The 18,051-nt window shown below is 42.5% G+C and overlaps 1 protein-coding gene and 1 long non-coding RNA gene across 2 annotated transcripts in view; one reads left to right on the forward strand and one right to left on the reverse strand.

The window, feature by feature from the left end:
• Positions 1–5,195: 5,195 nt before the first annotated feature.
• The window catches only part of ndufs4 (NADH:ubiquinone oxidoreductase subunit S4), a 48,659-nt gene continuing 35,803 nt past the window's right edge, over positions 5,196–18,051 (forward strand). The window contains exons 1-2 of the mRNA XM_055887865.1: positions 5,196–5,321; positions 16,999–17,077. Coding sequence (XP_055743840.1) covers positions 5,239–5,321; positions 16,999–17,077 — 162 coding nt within the window. The 5' untranslated portion in view covers positions 5,196–5,238. The remainder of the gene's footprint in view (positions 5,322–16,998; positions 17,078–18,051) is intronic.
• LOC129826790 (uncharacterized) lies at positions 11,245–14,961 on the reverse strand. The gene is made up of 3 exons (XR_008755081.1): positions 14,778–14,961; positions 13,878–13,978; positions 11,245–12,848 (listed from the first exon to the last, which is right to left on the reverse strand). It is a non-coding gene; the product is annotated as an uncharacterized LOC129826790 (long non-coding RNA).

Here is an 18,051-nt window from a genome sequence, read left to right on the forward strand (position 1 = left end):
CTCTCTGGTCTATGCCTACTCACAGGGATCCTCTCATGATCCATCACCCTGTATCCATCTTCCTCTATCACTCTCTCTGGTCTATGCCTACTCACAGGAATCCTCTCACGATCCGTCACCCGGTATCCATCTTCCTCTATCACTCTCTCTGGTCTCTGCCTACTCACAGGGATCCTCTCACGATCCCTCACCCTGTATCCATCTTCTTCTATCACTCTCTCTGGTCTCTGCCTACTCACAGGAATCCTCTCACGATCCCTCACCCTGTATCCATCTTCCTCTATCACTCTCTCTGGTCTCTGCCTACTCACAGGGATCCTCTCACGATCCCTCACCCTGTATCCATCTTCCTCTATCACTCTCTCTGGTCTCTGCCTACTCACAGGGATCCTCTCACGATCCATCACCCTGTATCCATCTTCCTCTATCACTCTCTCTGGTCTCTGCCTACTCACAGGAATCCTCTCACGATCCATCACCCTGTATCCATCTTCCTCTATCACTCTCTCTGGTCTCTGCCTACTCACAGGAATCCTCTCACGATCCGTCACCCGGTATCCATCTTCTTCTATCACTCTCTCTGGTCTCTGCCTACTCACAGGAATCCTCTCACGATCCCTCACCCTGTATCCATCTTCCTCTATCACTCTCTCTGGTCTCTGCCTACTCACAGGGATCCTCTCACGATCCCTCACCCTGTATCCATCTTCCTCTATCACTCTCTCTGGTCTCTGCCTACTCACAGGGATCCTCTCACGATCCATCACCCTGTATCCATCTTCCTCTATCACTCTCTCTGGTCTCTGCCTACTCACAGGGATCCTCTCACGATCCATCACCCTGTATCCATCTTCCTCTATCACTCTCTCTGGTCTCTGCCTACTCACAGGGATCCTCTCATGATCCATCTTCCTCTATCACTCTCTCTGGTCTCTGCCTACTCACAGGGATCCTCTCATGATCCATCTTCCTTCTCTGGTCTCTGCCTACTCACAGGGATCCTCTCATGATCCATCTTCCTCTACCACTCTCTCTGGTCTCTGCCTACTCACAGGGATCCTCTCATGATCCCTCACCCGGTGTCCATCTTCCTCTATCACTCTCTCTGGTCTCTGCCTACTCACAGGAATCCTCTCACGATCCCTCACCCTGTTTCCATCTTCCTCTATCACTCTCTTTGCTTCAGCATGCAACACTTTCTGTACTTTCTTCTTATTTTTTGAGTTTTATGGTGAACTACACTTAAAAGGTGTATTGTCGCCAGATGGAACTGGACGGGGGGGGGGGGGGGGGGGGGGGGGGGTAAAACATTTACAAAAGAAAAGTAAACTCCCATACAGGGAATGTTAAATTACCATGAATCTGTATTTCTGATCAATTTGATGTTATTTTAATATACACAAAAAAAGTTGGTTTTCTTTCAAAAACAAGGACATTTCTAATTGACCCCAAACCCATTCAATGTCCATTAAAATAACATCAAATTGATCAGATATACAGTGTACATCGGATGCTGAACCAGAATTCAAATGATGATCAGGATAATAAATACTATCATGGTGTTCCTTGTTGTCCAATGGAATGCGAGGAGTTTGATAGCCAATGGACAAGAATGTAAGAAGTTTACACATGATTTAGATGTTTTACCGGACGTGGCGTGTATACAAGAAACATGGTTTAAAACCTCAGATGGATTATATTATACCTGGGTTTATCTCTGTGAGAAGTGATAGAAGGGAGTGTTCGGGGTGATGGGGTGTGCTATATTTATCAAAGAAGGTGTAGCACATAGAGAGATTCATGAATTCAAAGAACATGAATGTGTGGTAGTGGAGATTTGTAGAGAAGGGGGAGAGGGGGGGGGGTGTAATATCACATTGTTTGATTACTATAGTCCTTGTAAGCCCATCTCTGTATCTGAATTAGACATAGTTCCAAGATCCTGTTCAGGTGATAAGGAGATATGGTGTGGACCGAGAGACTGAAAAACAGCTTCTATCTCATGGCCATTAAGACTGTTAAACAGCCATCACTAACATTGAGTGGCTGCTGCCAATATACTGACTCAAATCTCTAGCCACTTTAATAATGTAAATATTGATGTAATAAATGTATCACTAGTCACTTTAAACAACGCCACTTTATATAATGTTTACATACCCTACATTACTCATCTCATATGTATATACTGTACTCTATACCATCTACTGCATCTTGCCTATGCCGTTCGGCCATCACTCATTCATATATTGTCATTCCTTTACACTTGTGTGTATAAGGTAGTTGTGAAATTGTTAGGTTAGATTACTTGTTAGATATTACTGCACGGACGGAACTAGAAGCACAAGAATTTCGCTACACTCGAATTAACATCTGCTAACCATGTGTGTGACAAATAAAATTTGATTTGATTTGACATATCAATGCGCATAACAGCCTGTGGGGGCAGCAATACCACAGATGCCAATGGTTTAGTGGCTGAAGACTTTATGGAGCGGAGGGGACTAGTTTGTATAAATGATGGTTGGGGGACACGGGTAAATGTGACTAGAGGTACATCGTCATGTTTAGATCTTACATTGCTGTCCTCCTCCGTTGCCGGTCTATGTGAGTGGGATGGGAAAATATAATCCACGATAGGTAGTGATTATTTCCCATTCATGTACCAACGTACAGTACCAGTCAAAAGTTTGGACACAGCTGCTCATTCCAGTAAAAAAATGTTTTTTTTACTATTTTCTACATTGTAGAATAATAGCGAAGACATCAAAACTATGAAATAACACATATGGAATCATGTAGTAACCAAAAAAGTGTTAAACAAATCAGAATAGATTTTAGATTCTTCAAAGTAGCCACCTTTTGCCTTGATGACAGCTTTGCACACTCTTGACATTCTCTCAACCAGCTTCACCTGGAATGCTGAGGTGACCAGAGCTTTGACAATGAAGTAAGTGATGTCAATAGTATATTTTGATATTGAAAAAGCATGTGATACAATGTGGCAAGAAGGTCTACTGATTAAATTGAATGGAATGGGTATTAGTGGGAGAATGTATAAATGGATTATGGATTTCTTGTTTGACCAAACCTTCCAGGTAAGTGTGGGATTGGAGTTATCAAGAGAATATGAGGTGGAAAATGGAACTCCACAGGGTAGTGCTATTAGTCCCATCTTATTCACGTTGATGAGTGATGATATCTTTGGGGATATCGGACATGGTATAGGGGCGGAGTTATATGCCGATGATGGTGCCATTTGGAAAAGGGGAAGGAATATTCCTTATTTACTAGAGAAATCGCAAGGTACTGTTGTAGCAGTAGAGGAATTATCCTTAACATGGGGTTTCAAGTTATCTTTAGTTAAATATTGCCATATGTTGTTCACGAACAAAAAGATTAAGGAAGATGTCAGTGTTCAATTAAATGAAGAACGACTGGAAAGGGTAACAGAATTGTAAGTATTTGGGGCCTATGGTTTGATGAAAAGCTGGAGACATATTTACATTTATTGAGACTGAATGTAAGAAAGTATTACATCTTATGAGGACAATAGTTGGTCATGATTGGGGGGGGGGGGCAGATAGGCAATCTTTACTGAATATTTTATCGTACTTTGATAAGATCGTCCATAGATTATAAGTGCTTTGTAAATGGTTCTGCGGCTTTTACATCGTTGTTGCGCCTTGATAGGATGCAAGCAAGGTCACTCAGGATGTGCGATGACGCATTTAAAACGACACCGGTAGAGGATTTATAAGTGTATACTGGGGAAATGCCTCTATCCCTTAGATGAGTTAAGCTAGCCCTGGCATACTGTGAAAGACTGAAGGGTAGTACGGTGGATCATCTTACACTGACAGTACTGGAAGACTGTTGGGAATATAAACGATATCAAAAGAAGTGTTTTGGGCGAGAGTTTGGATGAAAGGTTGATGAATATGTACTCAGAGATATTGTTATTGGGCCATCTGTGGCAATAGGAAATGTGCCACTGTGGTTTTATACAAGACCACATGTTGGTCATAGCCTGACAGAAGATAACAAACAGTGGTGTGAAGAAGATCATGTAGAAACAATAGTGGATCAATATATTAGTAATCAGTTGTATTCTTGTCTTGCAGTGTATACAGACTGTTCAAAGGATCCCATGAATGGGAAGACAGGAGCAAGGTGTGTTTATTCCTGAGTTTGATGTTAATCTATGCATAAGAGTGACTAATGATTTATCTGCACATTCAACAGAAATGGTTGTGATAATTGTTGGATTGCAATGGATAGAGGAGGAGCAACCATGAAGAGTAGTAATATGTTCAGACTCTGCATCAGTTTTGTGTAGTTTAAGATCTGGAAAATCAGAGGAGTGAGGATTTATGGGTAGAAATAATGATGCTGTTCTTGGGGTTACAAAGACATGGTATTGAAACTCAGTTATGTTGGATTCCAGCTCATACAGGAGCTAATGGACATTATATAGTAGATATAATAGCAAAAAGAGCAGTGAAAAATTATATTATGGATATACACGTGGAGTTGGGTAGATGGGAAATTAAAACATTGATTCGGTAAAAATGGGTTAGATTGCTGGCAGAGACGATGGGAAGAAAGTACTGTAGTAAGGGCAGATATTTTTTTTATAGTACAAGGAAATCTGTACAGGAGATAATGTCATATAATGGGAACTGAAGGGAGGAGGTTATGTTGTGTATGATAAGGTTAGTGCATACGGGATCGAATTCATCTTTGAAATTGATAGGGAAACATGGCACTGGAATGTGTAATGGATGTATGGTAGAGGAAACGGTTGAACATTATTATCTTGTGAAATGTATGGTGTAAAAAGGGAGAGGTTGTTTGACAGGGTCAGAGAGGTTGGATGGGAATTATTTGATTTGAAATTCAGGGTTAGTTAATAGGGGCGGCAGGTCTCCTAGTGGTTAGAGCATTGGGTCAGTAACCAAAAAGTTGCTAGATCGAATCATCCTGCCCCTGACCTAGGCAGTTCAGTTCAATAAGAATTTGTTCTTAACTGACTGGCCTGGTTAAATAAAATAAAAAATACAATATAGTGGTATAGATAGGTCGCGACCGGTCCAATACTCCAGAACAGTAGGTGGCGATGTATACGTTTGTTGGTTGCAATTCGCCAATAAAACTTAAAGAAGAAGCCCAGCAGCAGCGGCTCTATATATTTTTTTACCTTCCCGGACTCCGTACATATTAGCTGTTGACAGAATCATGGCGTCCTCAATGTCACTTCTAGGTTTGGGACGGGGTTCCCTGCTAAATACAGCCACTAAAGTGTTCCTGCATCCCGTCAGGTAATTATGTTTTCATTTTGTTAGTCATATTTCTGTCGCACAACGAGGTTCTAACCTCCTAACCGTCATAACATGCCATTGTTAGCTAGTTTGTGCATGTGTCATTGGTTTACTTTTGCTAGCTAGCTATTTAGCTCAGCACAAACAACAACACAAGTTACGTTCTTGGGATATTTACAGTGATGAGTATGGATGGATGTATTGGTTTTGTGAAAGGCAGTGTAAGTAAGGCATAGTTAGTTAGGAGTTAATAGCTAGTGTTAACGTTAGCTAGCTGCGTGTGTCCTTTAAATGTGTTAACTAGCTAGTTAGCAGCAAAGACAGTACAGTATGAAGATGGGTAGAAATTGCTTCACCTATTAAAAAATCAGCGATCATGTTTGTATGCGATGTCATGTCGTCGTTGGCTAGCTAAATTTATACGCAGAATAAGGTAATCTGGTCTAACGGTCGGCTCGCACCGAACTGCGCCTGTGCAGGCCGTCAAATCAATGTCACTCGTTAGATAGAAATGCAGCGTTCAAAACAACTGAACTCGGAATGTCCAACTTCTTACTTCAGTGGGTTCAAGACAACTGGGAACTCAAAATATAAACGAGCTCCGACTGGGAAAAATTGCTTTGAATTGTCATCCAACTCGGGCATCTTTATATAGCTCCTACTTTCTTACCGGAAGTCATTATTTTACCTCTTATTTTTCCGACTTCCCAGTTGTCTTGAAAGCACCCAAATTAGTTTGACGAAAATGAAAACGTGTCACTTTCACAAGAGCTGCGTTCGAATACCCATAATGTCATACTGTATGCTACGTACTTTATACTATTAGTTAATTTTAGTATACTGTAAATGAACGGTATTCTTTCAGTTGAGTGTCCTAAGCACTTCGCCTGTCTACTGGAAGTTGATGCTGTTGCTATGCAACCGCTTGTTAGCATAGCAAATTAATAGCTAGACATTTTATGACTTTGTGTGTTTGTCAATTCAATCTGGAGTGACAGAGTGCGCTCTGGGTGTTCATAAATTGTCAGATCGTCCGTTGGTAAATTCAGAGAGCGTTTCGCTATCGCCGTTCTGACCTCACAACGACAGTCAAGCACCCAAGCTAACTTGCTAGCTACTTCCAGACACAAATGAGAGAACACCTCACTCTGACCATTTTACTCGCCCTAGCAGAGCTGACTAGGCTGTTTACATGTTATCCAGAGCGTTGGTGACTAGGGTTGCACATTTTGGGGAATATTCAGAGGTGGAAACTTTCCGTTGGAATTAACGGGAATATATGGGAATTAATATGAATACCATTTAAATGTATATTTTTTTTTACATTGGATATATTTATAATATGGAAACAAACATAAACATTTTACCTTATCATAAGTAGACATAATTGCAAATGATTAAATCCTTCCAATATAAATTTTAAAACAATTATTACAAATTTAACTTTAATTGAGTTGACTCTACACATGGGATGATTTCACTGAACAACAAAAGGAAATATTGAGTGATACCCAATGATCCATCGCATCTCCCAAAAACCTTTTCAACATCTGTAAAATGATGGTTTAGAAACTAATGCTTTGGTTGTCTTACTCTCAGGATTCCATGTCTTCTCCCTGGACACCACAATATCCACCTCTTGAACATCAGACTCTGAGGCCTCATCTTCACTCACTTTCCAACCTTGTTGAGGATGGCTCGTTGTCAGGCTCAAAAAGCCTCAAATTTATGAGACACGGTAGCGATGACACAATAGGCATTGTTGATCTCTGCACCAGACAGGATGCTCTTGCCAGCATGCTTGGGGTCCAACATGTACGCTGCGGCGTGTATGGGCTTCAGGCGGAAGTCTTCACACTTTTTGATGTATTTCAGAACTGCAGTTTCCTCTGCTTGGAGCAACAGTGAAGTGGTCAGGGCTGTATGGATTTATTCTCTAACATCTGCAAGCAGAGTATGAACATCAGACAGGATGGCATTGTCTCCCTCAATCCGTGCAATGGCTACTGTTATAGGTTTCAGGAGTTTCAGGCTGCTTACCACGCTCTCCCAAAATACATCATCCTGGAGGATCCTCTTGATGTTGCTGTCCATATCGGCAGACTGTGATATGGCCATTTCTTGGAGAGACTCCTTCCCCTCCAGGAGACTAAACATGACAACACCACCCCAATGGGTGTTGTGCGCAGCTTTAATGTGGTGCTCTTATTCTTCTCACTTTGCTTAGTGAGGTAGATTGCTGCTATAACTTGATGACCCTTCACATACCTAACCATTTCCTTGGCTCTCTTGTAGAGTGTATCCATTGTTTTCAGTGCCATGATGTCCTTGAGGAGCAGATTCAATGCATGAGCAGCACAGCCAATGGGTGTGATGTGAGGCTAGGACTCCTCCACTTTAGACCAAGCAGCCTTCATGTTCGCAGCATTGTCTGTCAGCAGTGCAAATACCTTCTGTGGTCCAAGGTCATTGATGACTGCCTTCAGCTCATCTGCAATGTAGAGACCGGTGTGTCTGTTGTCCCTTGTGTCTGTGCTCTTGTAGAATACTGGTTGAGGGGAGGAGATGTAGTTAATTATTCCTTGCCCACGAACATTCGACCACCCATCAGAGATGATTGCAATACAGTCTGCTTTCTCTATGATTTGTGGACCTTCACTTGAGCTCTGTTGAACTCTGCATCCAGCAAATGAGTAGATAAAGCATGTCTGGTTGGAGGGGTGTATGCTGGGCAAAGAACATTCAGAAATCTCTTCCAATACACATTGACTGTGAGCATCAGAGGTGAACCAGTTGCATACACAGCTCGAGCAAGACATTCATCAGCATTTCTCTGACTATGTTCCTCCATTCAGTCAAAAAAACTTCTGATTCCAGGAAGACCATGAGCTGTTGCTATCGATAAGATGTCTGATTCATCATTTTCACCTTAAATAGACTTTTGTCAGAGGTTGCTTGTTGTGATCGCTGAGGGAACTTTATGCACTTGGCCAGATGATTCCGCATCTTTGTTGCGTTCTTCACATATGATTTGGCACAGTATTTGCAAATATACACAGCTTTTCCTTCTACATTTGCTGCAGTGAAATGTCTCCACACATCAGATAGTGCCCGTGGCATTTTCTGTAAAGATGAGTAAAAAAAACGAAATACAATTCCATGTACAGATAAATAGTTAAGCAGTTAGATTAAACAACTCCTTTGTAAAATACAGTTGAAGTTTACATACACTTAGGTTGGAGTCATTAAAACTCGTTTTTCAACCACTCCTCAAATTTCTTGTTAACCAACTATAGTTTTGGCAAGTCGGTTAGGACATCTACTTTGTGCATGACACAAGTACTTTTTCCAACAATTGTTTACAGACAGATTATTTCACTTATAACTCACTGTATCACAATTCCAGTGGGTCAAAAGTTTACATACACTAAGTTGACTGTGCTTTTAAACAGCTTGGAAGATTCCAGAAAATGATGTCAAGGCTTCTAATAGGCTAATTGACATCATTTGAGTCAATTGGAGGTGTACCTGTGGATGTATTTCAAGGCCTACCTTCAAATGCAGTGCCTCTTAGCTTGACATCATGAGGAAATCAGCCAAGACCTCTTTTTTTTTTGACTTACACAAATCAGGTTTATCCATGGGAGCAATTTTCAAACACCTGAAGGTACCACATTAATCTGTACAAACAATAGTACACACGTATAAACACCATGGGACCACGCAGCTGTCATACCGCTCAGGAAGGAGACTGGTTCTGTCTCCTAGAGATGAACGTACTTTGCTGTGAAAAGTGCAAATCAATCCCAGAACAACAGCAAAGGATCTTGTGAAGATGCTGGAGGAAACGGGTACAAAAGTATCTATATCCACAGTAAAACGAGTCCTATACCAACATAACCTGAAAGGCCGCTCAGCAAGGAAGAAGCCACTGCTCCAAAAACGCCATAAAAAAGCCAGACTAAGGTTTGCAACTGCACATAGGGACAAAGATTGTACTTTTTGGAGAAATGTCCTCTGTTTGGCCATAACGACCATCGTTATGTTTGGAGGAAAAAGGGGGAGGCTTCCAAGCTGAAGAATACCATCCCAACTGTGAAGCACGGGGGTGGCAGCATCATGTTGTGCTTTGCTACTGGAGGGACTGGTGAACTTCACAAAATAGATGGCATGAGGGATTAAAATTGTGGATATATTGAAGCAACATCTCAAGACATCAATCAGGAAGTTAAACCTTGGTCGCGAATGGGTCTTGCAAGTGGACAATGACCCCAAGCATACTTCCAAAGTTGCGGCAAAATGGCTTAAGGACAACAAATTCAAGGTATTGGAGTGGCCATCACAAAGCCCTGACCTATAGAAAATGTGTGGACACAACTGAAAAAGCCTGTGCAAGCAAGGAGGCCTACAAACCTGATTCATTTATACCAGCTCTGTCAGGAGGAATGGGCCAAAATTCACTCAACTTATTGTGGGAAGGTTGCGGAAGGCTACCCGAAACATTTGTCTCAAGTTAAACAATTTAAAGGCAATGTTACCAAATCCTAATTGAGTGTATGTAAACATCTGACCCACTGGGATTGTGATGAAAGAAATAAAAGCTGAAACAAATCATTCTCTTTACTATTATTCTGACATTTCACATTCTTAAAATAAAGTGGTGATCCTAACTGACCTAAGACATGGAATTTTTACTAGGATTAAATGTCAGGAATTGTGAAACTGAGTTTAAATGTATTTGGGTAAGGTGTATGTAAATTTACGACTTCAACTGTAAATGTTTTAAAATGAAACGTGTATGCAAACAGGTGAATTAACACTCCTCCAGTTAGCAGGCTCAAGCAAGCTAAAACCCACATGATAGCAAAAACTAACTAGCAGAAATTGTTAACAAATTAGAAATGATTTAAAAACACTTTGCTGTAGGCCGCTATTTACTAGTTAACACAAAATAATGTATGTCATATAAAATATCTTCACCCCACCCATTATTGTAATCAAAACTTACCAGAAAGCATGTAGTCCTTGGCTCAGACAGTGTAGTAGTGTGGGCTCAATAGCATCTCATTAGTGTGCAAGATCTTGAGAAGCAGCTGTACATGTGATGGAAGAACGCACTGTGCTTGCAGAGGGTTGCAATTCCATGGAATTGGATAGTTTAACCAAAATATGCCACAAGATCTAGAATTGCCTTATGTGTATCCCACACAAAAGGTTCACTTTAATAAGCAAACTTTTTTTTACAAATTTAAGCGAAATTCCCCAAATTCCAGGGCTTAACTTCCCATGGAAATTTTCAGAAAAATTACGTACATTTAACAGTTTCCGACCTTTTGCAACCCTATTGGTGACTTTGGCAACAATTTAATTACGCTTTTTTTTGCCGATATTTACTGACACCGGCCATATTCAATGGGTGTTGAGCGCTCGTAAATTCATTTGTTATTCTTCTCTCTGGCACACTCAGATGAGAGTGCTCTGAAATCGGTGTAGATAGCCAGAGCGAATTTACAAATGCATTACGACTATGCCGCTAAGCTAAGAATGACGTGAAGAATCAATTCAATATACTTTGGGTAGTTAGCATATAGTTAATATACTGGCAAGTTTAATGTATTATTAGCCAACTAACGTTAGGTAGCTAGCTAGCATACCGGCACATACTGCTGTAATGCTATGCCAGTCGTAAGGATAGCGTAGCTAACATACCGGTACATACTGCTGTAATGCTATGCCAGTCGTAAGGATAGCGTAGCTAGCATACCGGTACATACTGCTGTAATGCTATGCCAGTCGTAAGGATACCGTAGCTAACAAATTGTCAGCCAACATAACATGTAACTTATCTGAAAAGTCATTACATTATTACATTGCTCAACATTTGTCATAATCAGTTAAAGCAATGAATTTGTATCAGACTTCGGCTGCATATTTTCTTCAAATTTGAAAATGTAGTGAAGCCAAGCCCATTTTCGGAAGAATTGCATTATGGTCCCTAAAAGTACGCAAATACTGTCCACTGCTTGTATACTACATATTACATTTCTGTTGCAAATTGTATGTTAGGGTAGTTAGTATTCAAACACACCTAAGGACTTTCACGTAGTTGGATTAATAACATGTTCAACTAGTGAAGACATTGGCGGTGACTCAGCCCTCGTAGTAGGGTTAGAGGCAGAGAATCCCGCTGGAGAGGAGGGAACCCGGCCAGGCAGAGACAGCAAGGACGGTTCGTTGCTCCAGTGCCTTTCCTTTCACCTTCACACCCCTCGACCAGACTACACTCAATCATAGGACCTACCGAAGAGATGAGTCTTGAGTGAAGACTTAAAGGTCAAGACCGAGTCTGCATCTCTCACATGGATAGGCAGACCATTTCATAAAAATGCAGCTCTATAAGAGAAAACGTAGAAATTCTAGGGACAGTAAGGAGGCCTGTGTCTTGTGAACGTAGCGTACGTGTAGGTATGTACGGCAGGACCAAATCAGAAAGATAGATAGGAGCAAGTCCATGTAATGCTTTGTAGACTTGCCATTACACCATAATGGGAAGCCAGTGTAGAGGCTAGCACTGGAGTAATATGATCACATTATTTTGGAGGGGGGTTCTAGTCAAGATTCTACCGTGTTTAGCACTAACTGAAGTTTATTTTGTGCTTTATCCGGGTAGTCGACGAATAGTGCATGGCAGTAGTCTAATCTAGAAGTGATCAAAAACATGTTTGAACTTTTCTGCATCATTTTTTTTTGGACAAAGTTGATTTAAAAACATTTTTTTTTTGCAATGTTACGTAGATGGGAAAACTACGTTTTTTTTAGTCAGCCAAGTTACTGACTAGGATAATTCTTAGTGTTTTTGGTGGTGATTCAATGGGAGTTAAATCACTAGAAAAGCAGCAATGCAGACAGACCAGGGCCTCTCAGAGTAGGGTGTACTGATTTAGGATCAGTTTAGCCTTTTTCTTTTATATCACAATGAATGATTCCATTGACAAAGAGGGAGCTGTTCCTAGATCAATATTACATAGCCGTCTTTCACTACAGGACCCTGGAGTTATTTTATTGAAACCTTTATTTAACTAGGCAAGTCAGTTAAAGAACAAAATCTTATTTACAATGACGGCCTACCCCTCGGCCAAACCCTCCCCTAACCCGGACGATGCTGGACCAATTGTACGGAAGCAAGGTCCTTACCTGGGAGAACAGCAGCAGTCTCTCTGTTACACTCAATGCTTATGAACTGACTATTCGTATGTAAATTTCCCATATCAATGACCCAAACAAACGGGTTGATTTTGTTCAGCAACATGTGCAGTGATGAAAGGTGCATAATGCATCTATTTTAATCTCCCAATCAGACCACTGCATGCTGTCACATGGACTTATATTAGTTGTTTATATGAAGAAAAAAACAATTGCATTTGGTCATCCCCAAAATGTGTCAGTTGAAGGTCTGTGGATAGGTGACAACCGTGTGGCAGGTTTGTTAATGTGCTGCTCTGGAGTTCCATAACCCAGCAAACTCACCTGGGGACAGAGGGATGGACACATGTTAGATTTCATAAGTCTTGAACTTATTACAGGGAGGAGAGAGCATGAGATGGAGTGAGTACAGTGAATCCTGTCTAACCATTGACCCTGGATAATATGCTGGCATCACACAAGCAGACTGCCATAGTGGAGGTTTACGCGGTGGCGGAGGAGGTTTACGCGGTGGCGGAGGAGGTTTACGCGGTGGCGGAGGAGGTTTACGCGGTGGCGGAGGAGGTTTACGCGGTGGCGGAGGAGGTTTACTATTATGAGTGGAGCTTACGTCTCTGTGCTCTGGAGAGATCGGTGGGTCAGAAGGCTCTAGAGGTCTCTTTCTCTCTAGTACCTGGGGAGAGATGGATAGAGGTAATGGGTGTGCTTGAAAGAGAGCTCTCACCCCTGACCTCCCACTGGCCCAGGGCCTCCTGGCTAACCCTCTAATCGGTCTCCACTGGCCCAGGGCCTCCCGACTAACCCTCTATTTGGTCTCCACTGGCCCAGGGCCTCCCGACTAACCCTCTAATTGGTCTCCACTGGCTCAGGGCCTCCCGACTAACCCTCTAATTGGTCTCCACTGGCTCAGGGCCTCCCGACTACCCCTCTAATTGGTCTCCACTGGCTCAGGGCCTCCTGACTAACCCTCTAATCGGTCTCCACTGGCCCAGGGCCTCCTGACTAACCCTCTAATTGGTCTCCACTGACCCAGGGCCTCCCGACTAACCCTCTAATTGGTCTCCACTGGCCCAGGGCCTCCCGACTAACCCTCTAATCGGTCTCTCTGACAGGAATTTACTCCAGGAGTACAATGTTGTATGGGGCCTAGGGCTTCTCCACTCCTTATGAGTGTAGTATTAACTCTTGAAACTGTATATTTATTTATTTAACTAGGCAGGTCAGATGACGACAAATTCTTATGACCGCCAAACCCAGACGACACTGGGCCGCCCTAAAGGACTCTCAATCACGTCCGGTTGTGATACAGCCTGGGTAATGCAATGTGAAGGAAACAATTATATCATGACTTACTGGCACGGAGTGGTCCATGTTCCTGCTGACCTGCTGATAGCACGGAGTGCTTTATGTTCCTTCTGATATTGCAAGCCTTGACCTGGATGCGTGATTCATGCCTGTAAATGACGTCAGAGCTGTCATCACTAGTTACCACAGCCACAAATTCATACTCCCCCCCCCCCCCCCCCCCCTTTTCTATTTTTTCTCTACTTAGAATCTGATTTAAAAAACGTTTAGACTAACCTTATACTGAACCTTTTAAATTAAGACCAAAAGCATATTTTTTTCCCATGGATTTTTACGAATTGGCCAATTTTTACTTTGTGGCTGTAGTAACTAATTACTCAACAGCGCTGCTAACTTTAATTAATTTTTTTAATATGCACAACATTTTGTGATAAAGGTTATGACAAATTACATGGCATCCATGTACATTTTATAGCTATTATTTATATGAAGGCACCACGTATAATTTCACTAACAATTACCACCTCGACTTATTCCATCATGACAACGTGCTCCTTATTTCACTAGTTAGCTGCTAGTTTAGCCAGCTGCAGCCTGTGAGGCCGGGCTAATGTTGCAGCCAAACTGCTTCAAATAGGGTGATTAGCCTAGGCGGCTAGCTAGCTAAATGATAACCGTGTTAATTCTGGAAGTGTTAACGATTGCTTAATTCAGGATGTAGGCTTCACTTCCCGAGTTACATCTGTAGGCATTAATCGCTAACGTGAGCTAGCTAGCTAGCCAATAAGCGTTGTTTCTGACGACTCACGATCCTGCTCACTTTACATCTGCCAGATATTTAGCTACTGTAGCTAGCTAGGTAATAATGCTTTATGATAATTATCTAACTTAGGCTAAAGTGTAAAATGCAGCTGCCTGGTTGGTTAGCTAGTTACCAAAGACACTCACCGTGGCTCCTTGCCATACTTCTCTGACCCACTAAACGTTACTAGTCCTTCTTGCCTACTCCCGTCTATAGGTCTTCTAGGTTTAAAACGATACGTCTGTAGTCCTGTGCTTCATTGTCAAAAGAAACCCACTAGCATATTACCGTCTGGTGCAGTCAATGGCTCAGCGTTCCAATAGTGTTCACTTGATTCTACGTCAAGCCTGGACAACGTTCTATTTCATTTTTTTTTAATATATATATATATAAAAAGGTCCGTCCCATATATATATATATATAGTGCGCCTGCAGCCCAGAAGTGTATATAATCTATGATATCTCCAATTTTACAATGTTGGATAAATAAAGTGATGGATCAGATTCGCACATGTGGACTATTCATTATTGTCCACATGTGGTCCACACTCTTAATGATCGGCTATGAAAAGCCAACTGACATTTATTCCTGATTTATTATTTGACCATGCTTGTCACTTATGAACATTTTGAACATCTTGGCCATGTTCTGTTATCTCCACCCGGCACAGCCAGAAGAGGACTGGCCACCCCTCATAGCCTGGTTCCTCTCTAGGTTTCTTCCTAGGTTTTGGCCTTTCTAGGGAGTTTTTCCTAGCCACCGTGCTTCTACACCTGCATTGCTTGCTGTTTGGGGTTTTAGGCTGGGTTTCTGTACAGCACTTCGAGATATTAGCTGATGTACGAAGGGCTATATAAAATAAACTTGATTTGATGTGCAGGGGGGTTAAAGTGAAACAAGGCCTTTTAACTTAACAACTCAGCAAAACCTTAAGCTAGTTAACTTGATCGTGTTATAGTCTCACTGGTCTCCGCCTTCTCCTTGGAGTGCAACGCTGTGACATCTGGATCTCTGTGGCGTCCTATTCCGTCCCAGGTTGTGTAGGTCGTCAACCAGCAGGTCCGACCATGTGACTTTCCTCTTGAGAGTGGTCAGTTAGAGGGGGTGTGACTCCAGAGGTGTGATCTCCATCTGCCTACTGTCATAATCAGTTTATCTAGTTATTAATGTGCATGTAAACGTACTCAAATGTTTCCCGTTTCACTCTACATATGAAAAGGGTGATTCATGTCTAGCTTTGCCATGGAAACATACCTGTAAAAACATTTTATGCTAGGCCTATTCTCTAAACTCAGAGAGAAAAAAAAAAAAAAAGGTCAAAGAACCCGTATTATGATTATCCATGTCTGATTGGTTATCTGTAGCCTACAGCCTGTATGTTGTCCCTAGATTTTGGGAACGTTCCATGCCACTTCAGCTGGGCCGTATTCACTAGGAAGCAAACAGGCTGAAATGGCAAGGGACCTACCTGAATTTGTCCAATAACCTATTTGATTTTTTCCGTAAACAAAACGTCTTTGCTAGGGTGTGCACTAATGAATATGACCCGTTCACTAGTCTTATTTAACCTGGCTATCAGCGGGCTGGCCTTCCATGGACTAACACAGACGGGCAATCTCCCTCCCTGGCTTGCTCCAGTCCCTGGCTGGGCACTGGGGCACATTGCTGTTTTTGTGACAAGCTAATAGCCAGTAGGCCACCTTTGTTGTTCATTTCTCACAGAACCGCCCCCCAGTTCTTGCCCCACTGACTCAGTCGCCATGGTTTGACCAGGACTGGCTAGACTTCCTGGTTGTTTCATGACAAGCCAGCGTGTTCACTACTCCACACAGAGCCATCCCAGTCCTTCCTTTAGGCACTCGGTGGCGGTGAGCCGGGGACAGTTGGACGGCGAGCCAACATAAAGTGTGGTCTGTCGTCAACTCATCAGCAGACCTGGGTTCTGGATTATTTGACATTGTTCAGATACTTCTGCTTGGCTTGATTTGATGGTGCAATGGAAACAATTGAATCATTTGAACAGCCCAACCCCCTCTCATTTGGCATTCCTGGCAGGCTGGGGCAAATGCTGTGTTTTGAAATATGTCAAATATGGGTTGAATCCAGCAGGTCCGTCTGGTTAACAGGCAAGCAGGAGCCAGAAACTCACCAGACAGAACTAATGGGGGAGGAAAATAATTCCCCCCTCGTCTGTCTCCTTTCACTGTTTCCTTCCCTCCTTTCTTCTCCTCCGCTGAGTCCTTCAAGACAGTTAATTGTCATGGAAGTTCCTAACTTGTTTACGTAATGTTGTGCCCGGTGTGTGTGTGTGTCTCTGATTCTTTGCCGTGAACACCCTGTTCTAACTTCCTGCGTTGCCATTGCAGGTCGGTGAGCCTGACAGGATGGAGGCTGGCAGAGAAACCAGGACAAGAGACGCAACTGATCACCGTGGACGAGAAGTTGGTGAGTAATAGGCTACACACACACACACACACTTCCTGCTCAACGTATCTATCGGTCACATGACAGTATCTCGCGGGTGTCCCCCACCTCCGTGTGTCACGCCATCCACGTCTCACGACATCAGTTGAGTGTTAGCCTAGTTTCAGCTGTATGCCTCTACCCCACACATGAATGGAACCGATAAGTTGTTTTATAAATATAATTGTAAATGTCATCAAACAGATTAGAAATATCACAGCCTGTTTGAACAATCTCCTTCCCCCCCCCCCGAAGGTTGTCTCTCCCAACACATTAGATCGTACAGAGCTCTCAAGTCAAAGGCTATTTTCATGTTTCTAGAAATCCAAGGTCTTCACAGTCGTCCTTCTCATCTGTTGTATAACATAAACATTGATAAGCCGCCTTAGGCGTGCTTTGAACATACTGTACCAAGGCTGGCTGTGTTTTATAAGAACATTTTATTTAGCACTGCAGGTGAAGTAATGGGGAGATAAGATGGGAGGTGGTGTAAGTGGATGGATCTTGTGTCCTTCCCAGACCCTGAGCTGGCCACCCTGGCACAGACAGACAAAAGCCTTTGGCCCGGCTCAAGGTCTGGCTACATCCAAATGGTACCTTGTTCCCTATGGCCCCTGGTCAAAGGTAGTGCATTATATAAGGAATTGGGTACCATTTAGAGAAGCAGCCCCTCTCTGTCTGTCTGTCTCTCCTCAGTCCTCACAGCAGGAGACACATTGAGGAGAAAAGGGGACCAAAGAATGAATGAGGCACTCCAGCCACTTGCATTCATTCTCACGCAGAAGACGGCGCTTCAGCATTGTGGGCAACAGAGATTTTCCATTGTGGTGGAGAGAGAAGCTTAAAGGGGAAATCCGCGGATAAAAAAAATGTCCCCCCCCCCAACACTGTTTCAAAAAGAAAAGCTGAGGGATGAGGCTAGAGAAATGTAACCACTCTCAAATTCATAGACTATA

The sequence above is a fragment of the Salvelinus fontinalis genome, chromosome 28, assembly GCF_029448725.1.
Source record: "Salvelinus fontinalis isolate EN_2023a chromosome 28, ASM2944872v1, whole genome shotgun sequence".
NCBI classification, from domain to species: Eukaryota; Metazoa; Chordata; class Actinopteri; order Salmoniformes; family Salmonidae; genus Salvelinus; species Salvelinus fontinalis.